At 39.1% G+C, this 23193-nt stretch overlaps 2 protein-coding genes and 1 long non-coding RNA gene across 9 annotated transcripts; 2 read left to right on the top strand and 1 right to left on the bottom strand.

Moving 5' to 3' along the window:
* Positions 1-859: 859 nt before the first annotated feature.
* Positions 860-16574, bottom strand: LOC135162727 (odorant receptor 82a-like). Of its 4 annotated transcripts, none has more exons than XM_064121501.1 (9): positions 14958-16574; positions 13715-13834; positions 13156-13250; positions 10822-11061; positions 10643-10744; positions 9885-9984; positions 9672-9808; positions 1389-1521; positions 860-994 (listed from the first exon to the last, which is right to left on the bottom strand). In XM_064121501.1, exons 1-9 carry the CDS (start codon positions 15174-15176, stop codon positions 944-946), a joined length of 1197 nt encoding a protein of 398 aa, XP_063977571.1. In that variant the 5' UTR covers positions 15177-16574; the 3' UTR covers positions 860-943. The 4 variants fall into 4 exon arrangements, with proteins under 4 accessions (XP_063977571.1, XP_063977569.1, XP_063977570.1 ...); XM_064121499.1 differs by having other exon boundaries at positions 10822-11086; positions 13133-13250; positions 14958-16571; XM_064121500.1 differs by having other exon boundaries at positions 9885-9975; positions 10822-11086; positions 13133-13250; positions 14958-16568.
* LOC135162739 (uncharacterized) lies at positions 988-14961 on the top strand. 2 transcript variants are annotated; one of them, XR_010299008.1, is made up of 5 exons: positions 988-1292; positions 9857-9947; positions 10846-11020; positions 11155-11277; positions 13775-14961. It is a non-coding gene; the product is annotated as an uncharacterized LOC135162739 (long non-coding RNA). The 2 variants fall into 2 exon arrangements; XR_010299007.1 differs by lacking the exon at positions 988-1292 and having other exon boundaries at positions 9805-9947; positions 13775-14960.
* On the top strand, positions 1537-8785 carry LOC135162723 (uncharacterized). Of its 3 annotated transcripts, none has more exons than XM_064121488.1 (3): positions 1537-2166; positions 2869-5076; positions 5385-8785. In XM_064121488.1, the coding sequence occupies exon 3, from the start codon at positions 5980-5982 to the stop codon at positions 7702-7704; it is 1725 nt and encodes a 574-aa protein (XP_063977558.1). In that variant the 5' UTR covers positions 1537-2166; positions 2869-5076; positions 5385-5979; the 3' UTR covers positions 7705-8785. The 3 variants fall into 3 exon arrangements, with proteins under 3 accessions (XP_063977558.1, XP_063977557.1, XP_063977559.1); XM_064121489.1 differs by having other exon boundaries at positions 1542-2166; XM_064121487.1 differs by having other exon boundaries at positions 1537-5076.
* Positions 16575-23193: the final 6619 nt, after the last annotated feature.

Below are 23193 nucleotides of genomic sequence, written 5' to 3'. Positions count from 1 at the left end.
TCACGAATTTTCAAAGTCGTGCCTTTTTTTATATTTTTGGTAAATTGTTTATTTTAATTATTTATTTATGGTGATGGAATCTACAGTGTGGGTTATTGTACTACCATTATGTTACATTTCCTTTTTGTATACAATTGGTCTATTCTTTCTACGATAGATAATTTTGATAGATTTGTAATCAGGATAGATCTTTTATGAAATGGTGTTCATATGCGTCGGTGAATTTTTTTCTTTGTGTAAGACCTGGTGCAGTTTGTTTTTTCCAGTTTATTTACTAGCCCAGAGCGTTGTTCGCTGTACTTTGGACAGTACCATAGTATGTGGTCTACATGTTGAACTTCAGCTGCATATGGGTAGGTCAGATCGTTAATTATCCCAGCGCTTTCCAGGCAGACCTCGAGTTGGTAGTGGCTGGTCCAGGCAGTTCAGTTACGATGGTCTCTCTCCTCATTTGACAGTTTTCGTTGAAAATTTTCGGAATTTTAGCAAAAGTTCAGTGAGAGAAATTGGGAAAATTCCTTGACGATGACGAAACTTCGTGAGCCATCGAAGAATAATAATACAACTTAACAACGGTATATAGTTTCACGTCAATTTTATCAACAGTTTTGCAGAAAGCTGTAAAAAAACTAGAAGAATGAAAAAATATTGTTCATTACCTCTCCAGGAATAACAACGATTGTTGCAACCGAATCAACGAGTGAAATATATCAGTTACTCTACTGTAGTCTATGGCTATTCATTACATATTTTGATATCAGAGACTCTTCTTTCTCAAAAAATTGAAATAAGTACTTTTTATCTTTGATTGAAGTATAAACGTTAGTATATTTCAATTTTTGATCATAGTGAAGTACATCAGCCATTCTTTTAATAATAACTCTCAATTGCCATGTGATTACATTTCATCGTGTGTAATTTTTTTAACATACAATACATCACGTTACTGCATCGCCAAGAAGACTGTAAAATACGAAGCCGCTGTTTTCAAAACCTGTGGGTCAATCAAAAATAAAATGATGAGATTGGAATTCATTTCCAGAAGTGTGAAACAATTATAAACGGAGGACATGTGTCATTGCGGTGCCTCTTATTTCCAATACTGTGCGTCATCAAGAACTTGACTAGTCGGACATTTTCGTGATTTCTTCATGACTGGAAAGAACTTTTCCGATACATTGTGATGAGAAATGTTGTTCGTAACTCGTGAAAAAAGTGGGTTTTGACTCGTGGGCTTTTACGTCGCTCTTGGCTCGCACTATAAAACTCCTACTCACCAAAGACTACTGAAGGTAAAACTACTTCACCATGAAATGCAGATAATAAAAGTGGAGAGTCCAACTTTTAGCTGTTTAGTTATTGGTACATGAATAAATTTAGGGACTTACAATAGCATAAGTATCCATGTTCATGACAATCATCTTGCCAGCACTCAGAACAATCGGAATTTGACTCCTCATGAGCATCAGTAGGATTAACTTGTGAGTTTTCTTGGATGCCATATACCACTTCGCGTTGGTCCTGAAAAATGCATATAAACTTTGGTAATAATTGAAACCATAGATCATGTTCTATGGCAATATCCTCTGTACAATAACTATGGACAAATCATGTACCAAAAACTCATCAGCAATATAATGTTTCCACCGCAGGAAACGCGGGAATTTCTAATTAGAATAGATGACAGTCTTTAAGTAATAATCAATGAATTTGTCCGGAAATGTTCCTTAAAATAAAATATGGAACTCAGCAATTACTGTCAACTCAGATTGAATACTATGATGGTAAACAATTCGCATGTATGTACACTAGCTTGTAAACATGAAATATCTATGCAAATTGAATAATCTTTGCTCACAAATACGTGTATTTTATGTCTGTGCCTTCGGCTTGACCCTTCGGAGATAACGTACCGCATCCTATGCATGTGTGTGTACGTACAATTTACCTAAATCTCACTGTCAATGCCATCTTTAGGGTATAAAGGGGACTCCTACGTGCCTTGCGAGGAGCTTCGCGATTGTCGCGGGGCTCTTCAGTACGCTTTCGTTTTCCGAAGCGTGTGTGTGTAAAACAAAAAAAAAAATTTTTTTCTTTGTTGAACGTTGTTGTAACGTTCAGTAATAATTGGCACAAAAGTGCAGAAATTCCATTATGGATTCAAAGGTGAGTATCTCTCTGTCCTTGCCTTCGAAGTTTTTCTTTTAGGGTTTAGATCATCGTTGATGGAGATAAAAAAAAAAAAAATGGGGCGAGACCGTCCCCGACTTCCGCCATTTTAAGCTACGGTTGGATAGCCCCCGTGTGTCAGGACTCACGAGAAACTTCTCTGTGCATATACACACACTTCGTCAACGAGTGATTTCCGCAACCTGCAGTCATCCGCTCAGGCATGCGATGACAGCTTATTAGGCCGGGAGGGAAGAGGCTAACCTCTCCCCTTCTCACCTCCTTCAGAAAGGTACTTTCCGCTGCCCGCAGTCATCCGCTCGGGCATGCGATGACCGCCTGACAAGCTGGGGGAGATGGTTTAACCTCTCTCTTCCACTCTTCACTGGAACGAAATACCCTACATGCGGGAACGTAACACAATGTCATAGCAGGGTCCAGCGGTCTAACCTCTGTCCTACCTTACTGTCATTGCAGTGGGTAAAGTAAATATGGACCTGGGGAAGAGACTGGGAGGTCGAGGCCATGCTCCCACCTTCTCACAGTCAATACAACCCTTCATAACCCCTTTGAACAGTCATCTTCAATTTCGGGGAGGGGTGGGGCAACCAGCGCAAACGACAAATGACTTTGCAATATCTAAACCCCCTATGCATGATCCTTCTGGTGAATCTGGTTTTCTGTTCAAAACATTTACAGGAAGAGAGGAACTGGGCGACGTTGGAAGATTTGGTGGGATGGGCAGCTGCCACCGAGGAGGAGGATGCGACGCTAGATCTTCTGAAGCTATCCGCCAGCAAAAGTTTACCAGAAGGATGGCAGATGGGGAGAGTCTTGGTGCTATCAAATAGAGAGCTCTTCGGATCAGAAAAAGAGATCGACACTCTTCTCTTCAAAAAAATTGAGTTTGCAATCCCTACTCTGGATGTGGTTATGGCTTTCAAACTAACAGCCACGAATCTTAATGAAGAGTCCTTCAGCGCTTGTAAAAAGGCCATGCTGGCCTGGCCGTTCTGCAGGGCCCTTATTTCAAGCCCCCCTTCGTTAGTGAATAAAGTGTGGGGGTCGATAAGGGAGGCACAGAAGTTCGTGCAGTCATTAGCGACAATCAGACACCTTTTAACGCCCTGGGCAATAGCAGCTAAAGAGCTTCAACGATTGTCAGGGGCCGGGAGTCAACTCGAGGCGCTCGAGGAGTCAGAGGAGTCGGAAGAACCTTCGGTCAAAAGGTCGTGCCTGGAAGCCCTGGAGAATCGAATGACCTCCATGCTCAATATTCTTTACGAAAAAATCGACAATCAAGCTACACAGTGTCCCACTTCGCCCCAGAGTCTAGAGGGGTCGTCATCAGATGAAGGGAAGGCGCACCGGAAGAGTCAGAATCAGAGCAGGACCGCAAGTCTTCTAGTGGTCTTGAAACCACGCAACGCCTAGCATGGGATCCGTTGGTAAAGGAATGCGAGCCCCCCATTCCTGAGCCAAAATCAGCTATCAGGGCTCAGGGAATCAGATGTCAAAAATTGGGATCGTCGGCATGGAATAAAATTCGATATCTGGAAGTGCAGAAGAGACTGGGAGCTTCACCGGTTTTCAACGCTCTCAAGGTCAATAATCAATTAACAAACGTAAGCCCATCCACTTACAGCCAGGCGATCATGGCTAAAACCGATCTATTGACAGGCACTCTCTCTCATGGTCTTTTAATACAAAGGGAGCGTCTTTCTGACGCGTTCAATTCACTGGTAGCGAAGCACCCGGTGGTCTTCCCGGATATCAAGGCCCTGTTCCTTGGGGACTCGCCAGTCAGCACGATTTCTGATGATTTACTCCACTACACTTGTGCAAGAAGAGCCGAATTCATCGACATGAGGAGAAACGCCTTTAAAGCACCAGAGCCCCATCATGCAGCGAAGCTAGCAGAGATTCCCCCGTCAGAATCCCACCTGTTTGAGGAAAAACAGTTATCAGAATTCTTGAATCAGCAAAGGGGTGTCTCCAAGGTCTTCCCCCCGAGGCTAAAACGTCGCCAGTTCAAGGGCTCGAATTCCTTTCGCCCCAGAACTCAGCCTAACTCAGAAAATACCACTCATCCACGTCCCTCAAAAGCAAGACCGTCGACCAGCTCAGCCACACGTAAGCCGGAAGCGAGATCTTCAAAGAACCCACCAAAGCGTAGGGATTCAAGGAAAAGAAGCGCTCACTATCGCAGAGCATGACTACGATTCTCCATTCGAAGGGGGGCGATTGGGTCAATTTATTCCCAGGTGGATCAAAGCAGGAGCGCCAAAACACGTTTTAAGCATTCTAGAAGGCTATTCCATTCCGTTCATCAAAAAACGACCAATCGTCTCTTTCACACCAGCAAACATACGTACATATTCGACCAAAAATACGGCACAAATGTCGAAGGAGATCCGATCAATGATCGACCAGAGAATCTTGGAAAAAGCAAGTTGGAACTCAGGGTTCATATCCCCGATGTTCCTTATTCCAAAAGCCGATGGAAAATTTCGTCAAATTTTCAACCTCCGTTGTTTGAACGAGTACTTGGATCCACCAAAATTTCGACTGATAAGTCATCGCATGGTTTTTTCTTTTTGATGTGAAACATCTATAGGCGCACCCCTAAACTGAATCGTTGGCCTGGCGATACTTGCCGTGGCGAGCATTCGCCAGGCTATACCAAGGTATGCCTATCTATATTCTGTGTAGTAGAGTGTACGGTGTGGCTTCTCACTCAGTTCGACGTTGTTGTTTACTACGGTACACATAACCTGCGTTTTATTTAATTTTTCATTTTAATTTTTGACAATAAAATATGTGTGACAGTGACAACTCAGAAGATCAAAGTGATCAACCTTGTGCAAAGAAAGTGAAACTACACTATGGTATACTACCAAGTCATCAGTAAGTAGATCGTATTTTTCAAGTCTCCATAAATGTAATTATTATATTTTTATATTTGATTAATTATATTCATATTAATCATATTAATAATTTATATAAATTATATTAATATTATCTTCAATTAAGGATTCTTTTATTATTCATGAAGGAATTAATATAGAAAAATTTATTAATAAAATTTATACTTGCAAATCTTTAGTCATATATTGCAATAATTAACTAAGATTTGAGTTCATGAGTATATTGAAGCCACACTTAAATTTTTTTTTTTTGTGTATTTCAATATCATATTGTTTTAAATATTTCAGTTCCCAACAATCATCAGAAGGATCACAAAATATTATTATTGAAACTGGACGTCACCCTGATCAGTTAAACACAAGGCATACTATCAATGTTGTGTCAGACTTTATTAATCGAATAGTACCAGACTATTTTAAACTATTGCATCTATTGGAAATGTGTGTTCTTCACATGTTAAACTACAAGACGGAAGTGAATTAATTATGATTGTAATATACATTTCACCTAATAACAAAATGGATCATCTCATTTCATTTTTACATGAAAGGTTATTTCCTTATAGTCAAACAGGTTCAATAATTCTTAAAGCGAATAAACATAAACTACCATTATTTTTAGCTGCATATTTCAGTGTAAATTTTGCAAGAGCTGAATCAATGCCATTAATGACATTTCTTCAAAAAGAATTTCAATGGCAAATCAATAACGATCCAAAAGAATCTACTACCAAATATGGAACAACAATAGATGCTGTATTTGTGAGATATCTTAATGGTGTTTCATCCAATACTTTTGTAACGTACTTTAGTTATCATCGACCAATCGTTACAGTAATACCGGCAGAGGAAAAATCGAATATAACTATTATTGAAGCCACAGATGAAAATATTTAAATTGTGGCAACTTGATACTAATATCGAATTTTTATATCATGTAAATAAATGTTTATTAAATAAAGTTACCATTTACTGTAAGAATCTCGTAATACTTCATTTTTTCATTAGGCTATATTTAATTCCTGTAATAATATTATCTTTTATGCATATTACTTGTACACACACGATGTTTCACATCTGCCAGGCGTCCCATGACGGCTCATTTTTTTTTGCAAACATGCGACTACCTAGTAAAGATAGACTTGTCACAAGCTTACCTACACGTTCCTATAAAGCAATCTCACCGAAGATTCCTCTGTCTATCGTTCAAAGACCAACTATACAACATAACGTGCCTCCCCTTCGGCCTCTCCACAGCTCCTGTGGCCTTCTCAAGGATAAGCAATTGGTTGGCGAATACTCTTCGACAGAGGGGGATGAGAGTTTTGGTCTACCTGGACGATTTTCTGGTAGCAAGCCAAAGTGCCCAGGAACTCAAGCTGCAGGTGTTGGAGATATTGGATTTCCTCCGCTCTCTAGGTTGGATAGTCAATGCAAAAAAATCCACAGTCACTCCCAATCACAGAATCGAATTCTTGGGAATCATCTGGGACACCAGGCTCAACGAAATGGTGCTTCCTACCGACAAGAAAGCAAAGATCTTAACGCTCCTGGGGAAAATGCTAAAGTCGGGAAACTGGAGTTGGAGGTCAGCGGCATCTCTGCTAGGGATGCTGAATTTCGCGTCCATGGTCAACCCCCTGGGACGTCTTTTCTGTCGCCAATTACAGCGAGGCATGCACCGTCTCTCGAAAAGCTCTCCAAAGACACGTTTTCCCCTACTCAGCCTGAGTCGATCCGATTGCCTGTGGTGGAAAAGCAATATCCATCGAACGAGCTCCATCTTCCAGCCGGAACCCGAGATTTTTCTATCAACAGATGCCTCACAGACAGGCTGGGGCTTCGATTTGGATGGGACGCACTGGGCAGGCTTATGGACACCGGAGCAGATGACCTGGCACATCAATCGGAAGGAGCTGTTCACAGTATTGAAAGCAATACAAATGTTCGTGTATTCACTCCGGAAAGATCCATCATGCTGCAGTCGGACAACAAGACTGTCGTGGCCTACATAAGGAATCAGGGAGGAACACGTTCGCTGGTCCTGTTAAACCTGGTCAAGGAGCTCCTATTACTTCTGGATCAACACAACATCCGGCTGGTACCCTTCTTCCTACCGGGCAGATACAATACAATAGCAGACCGCCTCTCGAGGAGTCTGACACTCCCGGACTGGCACCTGAGCGACGAAATTCTCGAGGGAATCTTTCAGAAGTGGGGCAAACCAGAGGTGGACCTCTTCGCATCAGCTCAATCCAAGATAGTCCCGAGGTACGTCTCAATAGATGCGATGGATCGGGAGGCTCTCTTCACGAATGCCTTCTCCAGACCATGGAACGTGAGCTTGGCCTGGGTATTTCCACCACCACCTCTAATACCCAAGGTTCTACACCATCTGAACACAGCAACACGTATCTTTCTACTCGTAGTTCCGAGGTGGGAAGCGACTTTCTGGAGAGGGGACCTGAAGAGCAGAGCTCTGTATGCTCCCCTCAAACTAATGAACCTGGAAAACCACCTGGTGGACTTATCAACGGGTCTTCCACCGCAGGAAATAAAAGAACTCTTTTTGGAGGTTTGGAAGGTGCGGGGTGGAGTACGCGCATAGAAGGCTTGTCAGAACCTGAGATCTCTCTCTTAGGAACAGCCTGGAGGAACTCATCTTGGAAAACATACACTTCTGTGTGGAGACAATGGTTTTCTTGGTGCAAGAGTAAGGACATTCCGTCTCATAATCCAACGGCCCAGCACTTGGTTCAGTATCTTAGTCACCTCTTTTACGAGAAGCAATTGTCATTTAGATCAATTCTCACTCAAAAATCAGTCATTTGTTCTCTCAGTGGGGTAGAGAAAAACACCAGCTTGAGTGCGGACCCATTAATTAAATCCTTATTAAAAGCAATGGGTATGCAAACAGCCAGGCAAGAAAAACCTCAGAAGAAAATAACATGGGATGTGGATATTCTGACGAGTTGGATGTCGGCTCATCCCCCCAGCGAGGACAGCATGTTCCAAGTTTCTCGCTTCGTGGCGACCCAGCTACTGCTGGCGTCAGGAAGGAGAGTCCACGACTTTACTCTTCTCTCTATTGACCCAAGTTTCTGCGATATACGGGAAAACACAGAATTTGGCTCAAAAACGGATAGTGTGAGTTCTTGCCAGTCGGGTTGGCAAATCTCCAGTTCTCAAGACCGAGAATGGAACCCAGTGCATTGGATAAAAGAGTTGATTCGACTATCGGCCGAAAGGCGAAAAGCTCGAAAGTCTCTACCAGCACTGTTCATCACAACAAGGGGAGAGGTCAAGGCAGCCTCCAGAGCGGTCATCGCGGGATGGATCAAGACAGCCTTCAAAGAGGCGGGAATCCAAGCTAGCGCAGGGTCTGCTAGAGCAGCAGTGGCTTCGCGAAATTTTCAGGATAATATGGGTATGGACGAACTTTTAGCAAGGGGCAATTGGCGAGGGGAAGGAAATTTCCTTCGACACTATTGCAAAAGTATTGATAGAACTAAGAGACCTGACAAAAGTATTTCTTTAGTTAAAAGTTTCAAACCAGTTTGATCCTTGAGACAATCTGAGTTTAGAGTTATGGCATGCCATGATAAAGCTTATTCAAGAGTTCTCGTTGTAAGAACCCTGTAGCAATTTGATTTGTCAAAATTCGTTAAATAAACATTGTTCATTTATTATTCTTTGGGGGGTCACAGTACACTTTTAAGAAACGTGCCGGCAGAGTATAAACATCTCTCCGAAGGGTCAAGCCGAAGGCACAGACATAAAATAGAACCATTTTCCCCCCGTAGGGAAGAAAACGTATATTTTAGGTCTTGCCGAGGCTTGACCCGAGTGAGGGCTTGCCCTCATTCGGAGTCTTTACTGAAGAGCCCCGCGACAATCGCGAAGCTCCTCGCACGGCACGTAGGAGTCCCCTTTATACCCTAAAGATGGCATTGACAGTGAGATTTAGGTAAATTGTACGTACACACACATGCATAGGATGCGGTAAGTTATCTCCGAAGGGTCAAGCCTCGGCAAGACCTAAAATATACGTTTTCTTCCCTACGGGGGGAAAACGGTTCTATAAATAAAAAAACTAGGGATCCAGAAAATTACTATACCGTTCATTAAAATCCGTCACTGTTCCGCAAAAATTATCGACTCATTCAAAGAAAATTTCGTAACTAATAAAAAATCTTCATCAAATCTGTGGATAAGTTTTATGAAGCAGTCGACAGGTTTCTCACCGGTGGAAAAATTTCCCCGTTTCGGAAATTACGATTGGGTAATTTCTACTGAATTTTTCGTTTCGTATATCCTTTCTATATTTCAGAAAAATAAAAGTTCAAGTGTTCCCATTTTTTTTAGTCCATGAATATCCCAAATTGAAAACTATTTAATAGATGATAAGGTCAATTTTGTTGCATCGTAAATGAAAATTAATCGGGAAAAGGAGAAAACTAAGAGAAAAATCATATCGGTATTATAGAGTGTTACGGAGGTCCGTAAGAATTTTAGAAAAAAATTTTAACCTCCGATAAGAGACATCATTGAGATGAATTTTGGAAAGGGACTTACAGCGTCTCTTTGAGCTCAAAACTGGCGTCCATCAGTCGTTGGGCAGCTAAACACTCGATGAAAAGGTGCACCATCTGCATGAAGACGAAGACAGCATATTTGACGACTTTCTCCATAGCGTCCAAGTTCGTCACCACCTGGTGAAGATTTTTCTCATGTTTAATAGATTCATAATAATTTTATAGGATTCTAGAGCTAATTAGACAGCGCTACCTGCACTCCAGTTACACTCATCAGGATCATGTTGAGACCGATAACTCCAAAAAAATTCCAGAGGTAAATATCTCGAATGCATTCTGCAAATCTATCGAAACTTTTAGCTTTATCGTTAGACGGGGAGATTATTTTCTACTTGTGTTGTATTTTTTATGAATCTGTCTGGCAATGAATTATTTGGTAAATTTGTTCATTTACTTAATTACATACAAGCAACATTGTCGACCAAACTATAAGTACAGTTCAGGTGTTGCAAAGAAGAGTTTTGAAAATTGCTAAATGCAGTCGGTGAAGAATCAAAATTTCGACTTCACATAAGTTCATTGATTGAATTTTGATTCTATTTCACCTTCACCAATGCTTTCAAGGAGAGAAATATTCAGTAAAAATTTCATACAAGTTTGGTAATTAGCAACTGAGAAGAAAAATCCGATAAAAATTACGAGTCGGGTAAAAAGGGGCCTCAATTTTCTGTAAATAGTACATTTTTTCAGAGCGTTCCCTATTTTTAATTGGACCCTTCATAGTTTCAATCCGATCTTGGGTTTCACTCAGTAATTACAGAGTTGTCACGTAATTTTTATTGAACTATTTCTCTCCATGTAATTGCTTCACCGAAATTGAATGAGACAAAATTCAAGACCCCGTTCGAAGGATGTTTTGAACCACTGCCATCAGCTTTTTAGTGGCAAAAGTTTCTCTCAAAATTTCTCCTCGACAACATTTGACTAACAATAGCAATGAAATTTACATACTCAATGGCACGTTTATGCACGACAATACAGCTCCGCAGGTAATAGAAACTCAGATCGCTCGTCTCGTTCTCCTCCTGTGGCGGAAGATTCTCAATAGCATATCTTTTAGAAAAAAAATTGTCAATTTACAACTTATGTTCGTAATAACATCAACAGCATTTGAATACATATTACATCACCCTAATCCTCTGAATAACCCACAGGCATGTTCGGCGTACATGAATAGAAGCACATCGCAGGAACCCACCACAGTCATTACCAGAAATGTGCAAAAGGTGGATGCGATGAACAACGGATAATAGTACGTGTCGAGGTCGAGGGAGCCGAAGTACATTGGGGTTGGAAAGCGTTTTGCCACCGTGATATTGGGGTAGAGCAGTGAGTATATCATTTGCTCCTGCAATGGCTCCGTTGTGAAACTAACGGTACCCATATACACACCCACTAATAAATTATTCTTCCAATTTTTACTTGAAAAATATCAATAATTATTTTTTCCATCGAAATTTCAGCGACAGGAATTCCACCGTTCGACGATATTTTTGCAGAGTTTTCGTGGCATTCGATTGATTATTTTTCCCATTCTGATTTCAACTAATTAGAGTCGAGTATTTGAGGGCACATGATACTTTCAGGTGAGTTTTATTAGTTTTACACTTTCGATTTCTCGATTTCATTTGTTTGTAACACAGCAATCGAGAAAGGCTCGATGATTTTTGGAGCCCTGAGAGTATTAGTAACGATTATTTTTTTCATCCCAATTTCAACCAATCGAATGGTGGCATTTCCCGTTACGTGGTACAAGTAAAACGGTTTTACTTCGAATATTTTTCGAATATTTCCCTGTTGGTTGCTCAGCAATGAAAATATCCGATAAACACTTTTTATGAGTTTCAAACCCCAAAACTGTCATTAGAAAACATCAAGTTCAAAGACTTTACCTCGACATGAGCAGATTTGGAGAAGAATCATTGGACATTATTTATCGAAAAATTAAAAATAATGTTCCTAATAATACAGTGAAGAGAAAAGCCACAATTTGGAAATAATTCTCTGCATTTAGGGCAGACAGAAAATATGCGCTGGAAAAGCCACAACTACGAGGAAAAAGCCATCCCATATGACGTGAAATTCCATACATTTAATTGCTTGGAATTAGAATGAAAAAAAATAATCCAGCCAAATAGCCCTCGACCTTTGAAATTATCGAGATAAGTTTCGCTGAAAAACCCTCGCCCTTCGCGGTCGGGATTTTTAAACTGCAAAACTCATCCCTCTCGTTGCTACGCAACGAAACTCTCGGGAAATATCCGATAATTTTGAAGGTCTTGGGGTATTACTACTAATAATTTTTCGATAATTTTGTCTCTTATCTATAAAAAAAGAGCTTTGTCTCATGGTGCAATCCTATCGGCTGCGGCGGATTTTCCAGGAAAATTTCAAATGGTCATTTGTTTGCAGCAAACCTTTCAAGAAATATGCGATAATTACAAAACTTTCATGATACCATGAGGGATAATTTTTAATAATCTACTTGTTAACTTTATCTTTTGCTTATATCTAGACGAAATAAGCGGTTGGTCAGTCGAGGTAACGCCGTATCGAATTTAACAGATTGAATAAACATTAATTAATAAAGTATTTATGTCTCATGGCGCAATCATAGTGTCGGGATTTCAATGAAAAAATGATTCGCCGAATGAAACACGAGTTTCAAAATTATTCGGGTATTTCTTGCGGGAGCTTTGCAAACATACGAAGTCAATTTTTTCCGAAACATTATTCGTGCTTCGGGCTCGTAATTTGTGAATCTGCAGAGACAGAAACATTCAGTAAAGATTACGGATCTCGCAGTTCGCTGACCGATTACAGAATCGCTTGAGAAATTTTATGTAACAGTTGTAATTTATCCTAGGCCATTCAGATAAAGATTACGGACCGTTTAGGAAAAATTCCGTGACAGTTTTGTAAAAATTGCTATACTCGCACTTCGCTCCGGAATTACAGAACGCGCTGCACACTATTTACGAGACGATTTGTATTTGTTGGATTTTTCATGAAATAAATAAATAGAAAGCAAAAATCAATGTTATTTTCTTTTGAGTGTTTATACTTTAAATTGAAAAAAACATTTTTATGAACTGGTTTGATTTTTTAGGTTTGATTTTAAGTATTTAAACAAAGTCGAATGAGTAGGACGCTTTGAGAGCATGTGACTAAAAGGTCTAGGGTGTTGTTTCCCTTTGCAAATCTAGTTAGTTCCTCTAAGGAATCGGTACAGAGTGGATTGTTTCAAATAACCCATTTCCAATACTATTTTTTACGAGATCTTCCGTAATTTTTACCGGATCGCTTACAAATTATGGAACTCCTACGTAATTTTTATTGTCTATTTCTCTCTGAGTAGGAGATATCTCAATATACTTGAGGGCGTGGAAAAATCGAATTCTCGTCAATCTTTGAATTAAATAAAGTATTGTGGAAAAATACCTAAATATAATGTGGATATTTGCCTTCCAAAATTACTGTGATAGTGTAGCTGTTGTAGTCCATTATGCGGCTCGAAAATATTCCAATTTTCTTGGATTTTCCGTGACAGGAATTTCATCTGTAAAGATAATATAATAACAGAATGTAGTAGGATCTTCATATAAGGATGGGTTTATGAAAAAATCAAATTAATTTTTGTGATGGACTTTCTGACAGAATCAATATTTTTTTCATTTTTTACTCAATTTTTATCTCCGAATTTTTCGCCTACATGTTATACTGGTTTGTAGATTATATGATGTACCGATTATCGATTGTGTATGCGATGCTATTACTCTTTGCGATTTAATTCGAACGCTTCAAAGGCCACTGCGATAAGCATTTAGCTTCAGACGGCATTGCCATCTACCACATATTAATTTGCGCGGAATTATTAATTATTCTAATAATATTAATTAATAAATAAAGGAATTCATGTTAGTTACTAATATTAATTCTTTTTATAACACTTCTTCTAATTTAAATAGCAATATTGCATTAATTGGGTATGAACAATTGCCAAGAATTATTCACTTCACTCACTTTTTTGAAATGATAACAGCTGTTTCCTAATTTTATTGCAAACACCACATCGATGATCAGAGGTCCAAGAGCGTCAACCACAACTTCAGAATCATCTCGATTTATAACAACTGCCAGCACCTGAAAATAGAAATTGAGAAACGTAACAACGGGGCACGCCCGGCGGCCTGGCCCAGTGAGTAAGGCCCCTGCCTCACACTCAATGCGGTAGTATGAAAACAATCGTGCCAGGTTATGGTTTTCGGAAACCTCGCATGACCTATTAATCTACTCTACGTACAGCCCTTGCCTCACACCGGATAGGTTTTACACGGAGACAAAAATCCGGCAATTTTTATAGCGTGATGCCAATAAAAATTACTGTACTGCATTACACTCCCGATGTAAACCGCAGACGCGAGAGAAATTACTATGCTGCATAGTAAAATTACTTTATCGGCTCAGAAAAATTTCGATATCGGTATTCGATTTCGCAAAAATTTAAAATCTGATGAAACATTGACTGTGACGAGGTCCAACGTCGGCAATAATCGGCTACATTCGGCCTTCATCATTGAAGCATAATGAGTTACTGAAATATTTCTATGTGGCGCAGTAGAAAATGCGGAAAGGACAAATAAAATAAACTGACCTAGACAGGAATTTTTCAAAGATTTCCATCATTTTTTCATTTAGCCTAACATAAAAAATGGCAGACCTTAAAATTTTATAGTGCTGTTTAGTGAATTTTACCAAGTCACATGTCATTAATAACAAAAGTTAACACAAAATTTACGGAGGTGACAGGAATTTTTATGTGTGAGCAAAAGAGATTACAGTATTGTAGCATGTTGCATCTCGATTCTAGTGTTTGGCACAGTAATTTTTCCCAGGTTTTTCCCTCCGTGTAAGTTCAATTCAATTAACGGATCGAAAAAATTTGAAAAAATTGACGTTTCTATTTAAAATATCTGAAAAATTCTTGTGATTTGAGAACAGCATAATTTTCAAAATTACTCTAGAAGAAAAATGATTTCCGAGTGGGGCATTGTTGTTTTCCCCACACGGAGAAAAATAATCAGTACAAATTACGGAACGTGCACGAAAAACTCTGACACACTTCTATTTTATAATCTGTAATCTATATTCTGTAATTAAACTTCGTTCTTGGATTACGGAAAAAAACGTAAATTTTATTAAATATTTCTCTCCGTGTGAAATTTTAATATTTCCAAACGCTTGTCCCTATATTTATTCACATTACCCTGGATGTGATTTGAAGAATAACCATAACAAATAGCAATGAACGATGTAAAATCAATTTTCTTCTAGTTTGTTGCGGCCACTGTCCAACGATACTTGTGCAAAATTTAGCAGGCGTGTAGTAAGGGTGATCCCAAAAGTCCGACGTCATAGCTCGCACGGTTTTGCTATTCTCACATCCCCAGAATGATGTTATGAAAATAACTTGTGGCAACCCCATCCTATCCCCACCCCACCGTCCACCATCGCACAACGGAAAAATAAAATATTGTTTACCTGTGAAAACCAAACATCTGGACTTGACGAGTGACGGTATTATTTTAAAATATTCAGCGAGGGGAGTATTGTTGTCGAGGAAAAACTCGTCTTTCGAGCATCTAAGCTTGTCAATAAATGTTGATGTGTGGGGGAGTACCAGAAAATACAGGCGTTTAAATCTTTCACGGAGGAAACTATTTCTTTGTTATACTAATGTTTTCGGACGGTGTAAACAAAACATTATGGATTGAAAGCGTGTTTGAACTATTTCATGAGATAAGACTTTTTTTTTGCCTATTGGTTAGTTTTTTGTGAATATTTCGAAATCGAGCAAATCGATAGCAAAATTGTAATTATGACCCTTGTTCTGTCGCAGAAAGGGTTTTGTCTGTTTAAAAGTCAATAGTGTCGTCAAATTATTACAATTTGTATTTTTATTACTCAACTGAGATTTCCGCCGAAAATGGTTTGATTGAGGGTCAACTTTTTAAATTATTTTAATCGGAATAAAATTCATCTGTTACTCGTTCATTATAGTCGGCTATTTCCCAGGTCCTGATCATTCGAACAATTTTATTGTTGACAAATTTTTACGGTTCCTAATCCTTCGAATGATTTGATTGCTACTCTCTATCATTAGGAAAGTGAAATTCTAGGATCTCTCGATGGTCAGGCGATCACATAAAGATTTTCATCTTATTGAATTTTATGTTAGTTTTTAAAATTATCGAATGACAATAACTCTTTCTCTTCGTGTTGTACTAATCCATCTTAATTACGAAAAGATGTAAAGTGACTATCTTGGTGTAGAGTCAAAAGTGTCTTGGTAGATATTTCGAGTCATCTACGTCAAACATAATTGAAATACAATTCGTTTATTTTCCATTTTTTCATTTAATTTTGTTAGAAAATCGACCTTTCGATGACAACTACAAAAAAAAGTTACCATTCCATTCAGGATGGCTCAAGAAATTTGCTCGGATGTCCTTTGGACCGAGTTCGAAGATGCGAGTAATATTTTATCTAACATATTCTTGCAAACAATTCATTAATCGATATGTCAATAATTTACTGCCAGAGTTGCCATTGGGGAGCATACTGCTCATTCTGTAGACCAAAAAAAGCATATATGAATTCTGACACCATATCCCGCTTGTTTATCATTGGTTTTGTTTTTTAAAAAATTTTTTCCAGTTCCTAAAATCATGGTAAGGAAAATGAGTAGCGAGAGAAGAAATTCGATATCTTGCTACGCATTTATATCTACTTTTCAATCAATATTTTTTTAATATGCATTTCTGTCGCTTTTTTTTCTGTTCGAAATTTGTCGTGCTGATTTTTTATTCTTTACCTCTAACCCCCTGAAAGGATTGTCTTGCAATTGCCAATAAGCGAGAGAGACATATCTTTCCGTCTCACTCTCACTGACTAGCGGAATGGAATACCCGTCCGTGGAGAAGTGGAAGCACGCACGCGGCTTACCTGCAGCACACGGACGTAGAGCCGCTCAACGCTCGGGTCCCATTGGCCGTCCTTTTTACCGCCATATCCCAGTAAGGGTGCGTCTGATCGAAAAATAGAAAAGGACTTTTCTATGTACTTCTGAGACACCCTGTATATTGGTCTATCCATGATGTTTATACTTCGATGGCGTAGGTACACTCGAGCTATCAATCTAATATCACTCCAGATATAAATAACCACTCTTGAGAGTTTAACAGTTACATTTACTGTATTTCTTATTGCAGGTCTTATAATAATACAGAGTTCATGAAGATTTTTAATGATTCATAGGAGATAGGGGTATGGTTTTGATTAATGAACTTGACGACACTGTACTGGATTATCACAAAATTAAAGGGGTATTTATCTCGGTAACTCCAGAGCGAACTAGAAGATATACATGAGAGAACACTAGTTGGAGATTAAATTAGGGAGCAAGAAAACGCTAAATATAACTCTATCTTGCAAGAGGTTTTCAGAGAGACTCCCTCTTTGGAATAATTGGTGGAGAGATTTTTGAGGATAGAGGGAGGTTTTCTCCGTCAACTCTAAAAATGAATAATTTTCATTGGCGAGAATGAGGCCCGTCGCTCTCGTTCTATTGTTCCACCTTTCGACGATGGGAAATCTGGACTTGAGCCTCCCACATTTGAACTATAATTCAGACTGTTGGAGGGAAAAACCCCTTTGTTTTGGCGCGTGGCTAGCAACAGATCAAGCCGTAAAGCTATGCCACACAGCGTCCCTTCCATATGGGCCTTTACGACATGTAGGTAGAAAAACTACTCAATAAACTCATCTTTGATAGAGTCCTTAGCTGTTTGCTGGGCCATTATATACTACATTTTTTTGGGAAATATACAAAAATTAACATTTCGGAGGATTTATGCCAGGAACATTTTTCCCCAACAAATGCATGGTGACATTTGTCACCTTTGCTCAATTGCTTGAGTGGGGTATTTTCCATAATTTGTCCGGTTAAAATCCTCGACGAGGGTATAGGACAAGATCTCTACTCCCCCACTTTTAGTGTCTCTCAGCCCTTCCCTATCACTCTTATGTTTAATGTTAGGCAAATTTCAATGGTGTAACATTTAATTTCCTTCTTAAAACTTAGATTCTAATTTTTTTCGTGGAAGACGAAACAGTGTTGTAGTCTATATTGTTATCATCGACGAAATTCCTCGTACTTAAGAATCGAAAAATTACCATGTGTACTGTGACGTATTTTACACCCCTTGCTGGAAGATGCAAAAATACGGAGCCCTCGGCGACCCACAACAATCCACGGAGTTGAGCGCCAGTACGTTTTCTCATTCAAAATGCACAAAAACCAACGAAAGCCAAAACTCTAATGAGGGATCACTTCTTTACTCAAATTCTTAAACCCTCTCTCTCATTATCCACTAGTCAACATTCTCGATATTAAAACAAACTATCACAAATAAATTAATGACCTCGATACAAATTTACAATTAATCAGTTTACAGTTTACAATTGATCAGTCAAAACAAGATAAAATCTAACAGTCGCAGTCGCCTCAGCGACGTCAAAATAAAATAGATACCAGTCACGCAAATTAAAATATTAGTCGAACAAATTTACAATAAGAAACCGAGATATTTGAGTTCACTGATACACAATAATATTCGAGAATGAACAAGGAATTTGGGGATTATCCGGCAATAAGTGAAATTGTCTCGAGGGACCAATACAAAGCCGTGACCTTCAACGGTAATTAAGCAACGAAACCACAAATTCACTCGAGCGTCGTTACACGCTACAATTTCACTTTCCGCGGTAATTTATTATGAACGATTCCCCGACTTATAAATATTATACCCTACTTAACAAATTCGGGATGCCCGAGATGAGAGAGACGCGAGTTAAATATTATCCGACACGAAAGTTACGTAGTTGCACTAGAGTCACTGATTTTCGTTACTAAATTATACAAAAAGAATTTAATTTAACCACAAAATAACAACTAATATCACAGTTGGGACTAAGTTTTAAACTCTCCACCGAGCCAAGGAGAAGCCCGACAGCAAATTGAACTCACTCACTGATGGCCTTACAACGCCTGACGCAAAGCATCTAAAATTTAAAAATCAAAAACCCAAAATTGTAGAAAAACAAAAAAAAATCACAATCGACACGAGTAAGTTTCCCCGCTCACCGTCTCCTCCACTTCAAACCCAAAGCTCCAGGATGACCAGGGGAGGATTAGCTGTCCAACTCTCCGCTTTGCCTCTCAGCTTCCAAAATTATCACGCGGTGCAAGAGACACAACAATTTCCCTGCTACACTCGATGTCGTCCAAACTGGAAGTGACCCGTCACCGCGCTTTCCCGCAGGTGACGATTCCTTATCTATACTAGCTGGCTCCCCATTGGTCGGTCTTTGCATCGGTAAGCACCCGACACTCTAATTGGGTCACTCAACTCGGACCTCTGAACCTTGACCGACTGAGAATCCAAACTCGTTCCCAATAAAACGCAAGGGACATGCAAATCTCATTCCTCCAGCCAGCCGTCGAATCCCAAGCATCCTAAGTAATTTTTCGAGGACTTCCCCATAATTACTGGACCTCTAGCTCAAGTCCAGGATTTCCACAGATAGTCACTTGACTCATCTTCCGCTTTGAGACCCCCCACTACCACGATAGAGTCCAGAACTTCCCACCCGTCAGCTGGCCACATCCTCCCAACGGCTGTCCCAGGACAGGAGCGCGGCAACTTCGCAATAATTCAAAACTGCGTTTCCAACTGCTCGCGCCTTCAGCCCGGTCTACATCCTCCAACAGGTCTCCATAGCCACCAACTCCTCTCGAACGGTGAACGAAGACGGAATGACTCGAAAAATAATGAAAGAGACAAACAATCCAAAATAATAACAAATTTCATAAACGGATAACTCTCGCTTCGCCCTGGTGACTTCCCGCCTGGACGACATAATTTCACCGTCGAACGGTCGAACCAAAATAACACGTTACAGTACATAGTGTAAATTAACAAGTCATAAATCAAGTAAAATGAATCATCAATGCTTGACGGTACTTCCGAGAGTTTCATTGAGTACATCGCCCTCCAAATCATCAAGAAATCCATCTAACAAATAATCCGAAAATTAAGTTCCCGAACATTTTTAGTTCCTCAGCAAACAATGTTCTTACAAAAATTTTGCTATCTCTCTTAGATTTGGAGTTATCGCTAAAAAACTAGATTCAGAGATGAGTCAATTTATCTTGCTTCACCACTTCCCTACTGATTTTCCGTTGATCGCAAAAAAACACTCGGCGAAAAAATGAAAATACCATGCAGTTGACGTGCCCGGTTTTCCATCTCAAACTTACGGATATAGTCTTGAAGCTCAACTTCATGTCCACGTGCTCGCCTACACTGAAGATCCTCCTGAAGGTTATTATCGAAGAATAAAATTTTTCCGTCGGACTCAACAAGATTTTCATGAATGAAATCATAAGTAGGACCGAAATAGTGCATTTCGATACAAGTGCCAATCACACGAGTTAAAGCACTCCGTCGCACGTGTATCCGAACTATACTTTTTGTTAGTGATATGACGTTCAGCGAGTGGTCAACTGTGCCATTTTTCGCTACTAGTAAATGAAAAGTCTTTTTGTTTACAAGTTTTAACTATTCGTTGACAAGTAAACGAAATGGCACTTTTCGACACGGGCTGAACGTAGAAGCAGTGACAGAAAAGCTGTATCCTACCTTTCAACAATTCATGCAGAGGAATAGTTCAACAATAATTACGCGAAAGTTGATGTGTTAATAAGGGATAAGCGATAGGGTCATCCTGTGAAGTGCAATGTGGAGCTACGACGAATTATACGGAGAGAAAAATTCTTGAAAAATTACATGTCTGTTCTGCAATTAGCCAGTCAACGCCGTATTCAGTAAAAATTACGGAACAGTTACGCATTTTTTCACCCAACATTCTACACTTTTTCTGGGACGTTTTGGACTTTTTCCTTCAAGTTCACTAAAAAAGGGCGTAACTGTTCCGTCATTTTTACCGAATACTATTTTGACTGGTAGTTATGGAACAGGCGCGTAATTTTTCAAGAATTTTTCTCTTCCCGTATGAAGAAATTTGCGGACGAGCAACTCGAAGCAAATAAACAACTGATGTATTAATCAATGTCCTGAAGCTCAGCAGAGGACTAGCATATGCTCGTATTGTTAAGATACTGAAGTCTTTATAAGTCTATACATTGAGAAAGGAAGAAGAGCAGATGTAAAAGAGAAACTATAACAGCAAAGAAAATAAAAATCAATTACGCGAAAATTCCCTAATTCCTGCATGCAAACAAAGATCCCATAAAATTTACGAAGGGTTCAATGAAAAGTACGGAACTACATCTTGTAGAATTGTCCTAAATTTCAAAACTACAGGGTTACAATATTGAAGAAAATTCTGCATCAAATACAATTCTCAGCTCACATTAACTATACATGACAATCCTCAAGTCTCCCTCCACTAAAAGTCATCGACAAATTCTTAAAAGATTCTAATACTAAAATCTAATGATATATATGTGATAGATCATAAGCCAACAATTGGTATGGTAACAGATATATTTTAATGACAGAAAATATTGTTTACATTAAGCCCATAAATCCGGTACAAATTCCTGAAACAATAAAAAAAAGTATATGTGCGTGAAATTTATGCACGACAGAAGTGAAACTTCTTAGCCATAGACTGTTAAAAAATTTTGTCTGAATTTTTTGTAATAATTTTCGGAACTTTTATTGAGCCACACAGGAAGATTTCAGACCACTTTGTCATTGAAAATTTGGGATCTCGTGAAGAAACCAAACAGAATAGTCAATTTCTGTTGTATCCACTTCAACTGGAACGTTGATGATCTGTCCATATATTTCATATTGTCCATGTCCATGCCGTAATCGCCGTATTTGCATGAATGGAATTCTCGGTGATATCAGTCTTTCTGATACCAAATCACGGTGTAGAAGATGGGCAGGTATTTTTACATATCAGAACCCATTATATACTGACAATATTGGGATAGAATTAGCGTTGAGTGTTCGAAGGCACGTGTAACAAATTTTAATTTCATCTCTATTCATTGTTGGTGCAATTATGTCTAAAATCTCACTATGTTGATTGGCTGGAGCTCTCAAATCCTCTTGGAACCACAATCGATCACAGATAGAGCAAGGAAAACCGAAAGAATTATTCTTGTATTTTTTATCAAAATCTTTATGTATATTCTTAAATCGAGTGAAGTTTTTGTAAGGGAGGTTGGGGTTCATAGTGATGCTTCTCACGTCATCCTCCCTTGCTGATGGCCCTGGGATGTCTGCATCAATACGTGGAACAAACATACCGTGGAAAAATTCTATTTGGAGCGTTTAACGTTGCGGAAGGCTCATTACCATCGCCCAAATCATTGGTCTGTTCGATTTCGTCTACCAGTGAAGGGTTCGCACGTCGTTGTAAATTGATGGCCCTCTTCCTTGCTCGGTATTCCCGGACACGTCCAACACTGGTTTTCGGGATTTTCTTCACTTTATTTCGTTTATTATTGGAACGCAGTCGATCTCTGTATTCCTTACACAACTGAGCATTGCATTTAGGCATGATGTACAGCTCTGATTTATATTTTTTAGATTATTTTTCCTATCCAAATTTCAGTCAATAGAATTACACCATTTGTTGATATTTTGTATAGCCTTCCTCGAATTTCAGCGATTATTTTTCCCATCCAAATCTTGGCCAATAGGATTGCACCATTCGACGTTATTTTGTATAGCCAACACGGTATTTCAGCGGAAATTCTTGGAAATTTCACTGGGAACTTTTCATGTTGCCTATATAAAAAAAAACAAATGATGAAGTAACCCTCAATTGTATCTGACAAATTGGATGGCAATTCGTTGAAAATTATGTCTCATGGTGTAATTCTATCGGCTAAGATTTGGATGAGAAAAATAATCCCCCGAATACCACTCGAACTTCGAAATTATCTGATATTTCCCTCAAGGTTCCCTACGAACAAATAAGCTTGTCAAGTTTTCCAGAAAAATCACTGGCGCTTCGCGCTCGTGATTTTTAGACTGGAAAACTTGACCGGTTCATTTGTTTGCAACGAACCTATCGGGAAATATCCGATAATTTCGGAGCTCTTGTGGTATTATATGCGATAATTTTTTGATAATTCTGCGGCTAGGCTATATATAAAAAAACAAACGATAATTTAACCAAATAAACCCCTTGTCAAACTGACAGATTGAATTTTATTATGGTGATTTTACGCAATTGTATCGAAAATGAGTCGATTCGGAAGTAGTTCTCTGGCAAATATTGATAAGGCAATACAAGGAACTGTCCCCGTTAATGCGATCAAGACGAAAGCATCAGCATGGATGCAATTTTCGAGTTTTTGCGATGAGAGGAAATACACTTTGAGTGCGGATTGAGTG

This window comes from Diachasmimorpha longicaudata, chromosome 5 (assembly GCF_034640455.1).
Source record: "Diachasmimorpha longicaudata isolate KC_UGA_2023 chromosome 5, iyDiaLong2, whole genome shotgun sequence".
Taxonomy (NCBI): Eukaryota; Metazoa; Arthropoda; class Insecta; order Hymenoptera; family Braconidae; genus Diachasmimorpha; species Diachasmimorpha longicaudata.
This window is presented reverse-complemented; position numbering and strand designations above follow the sequence as displayed.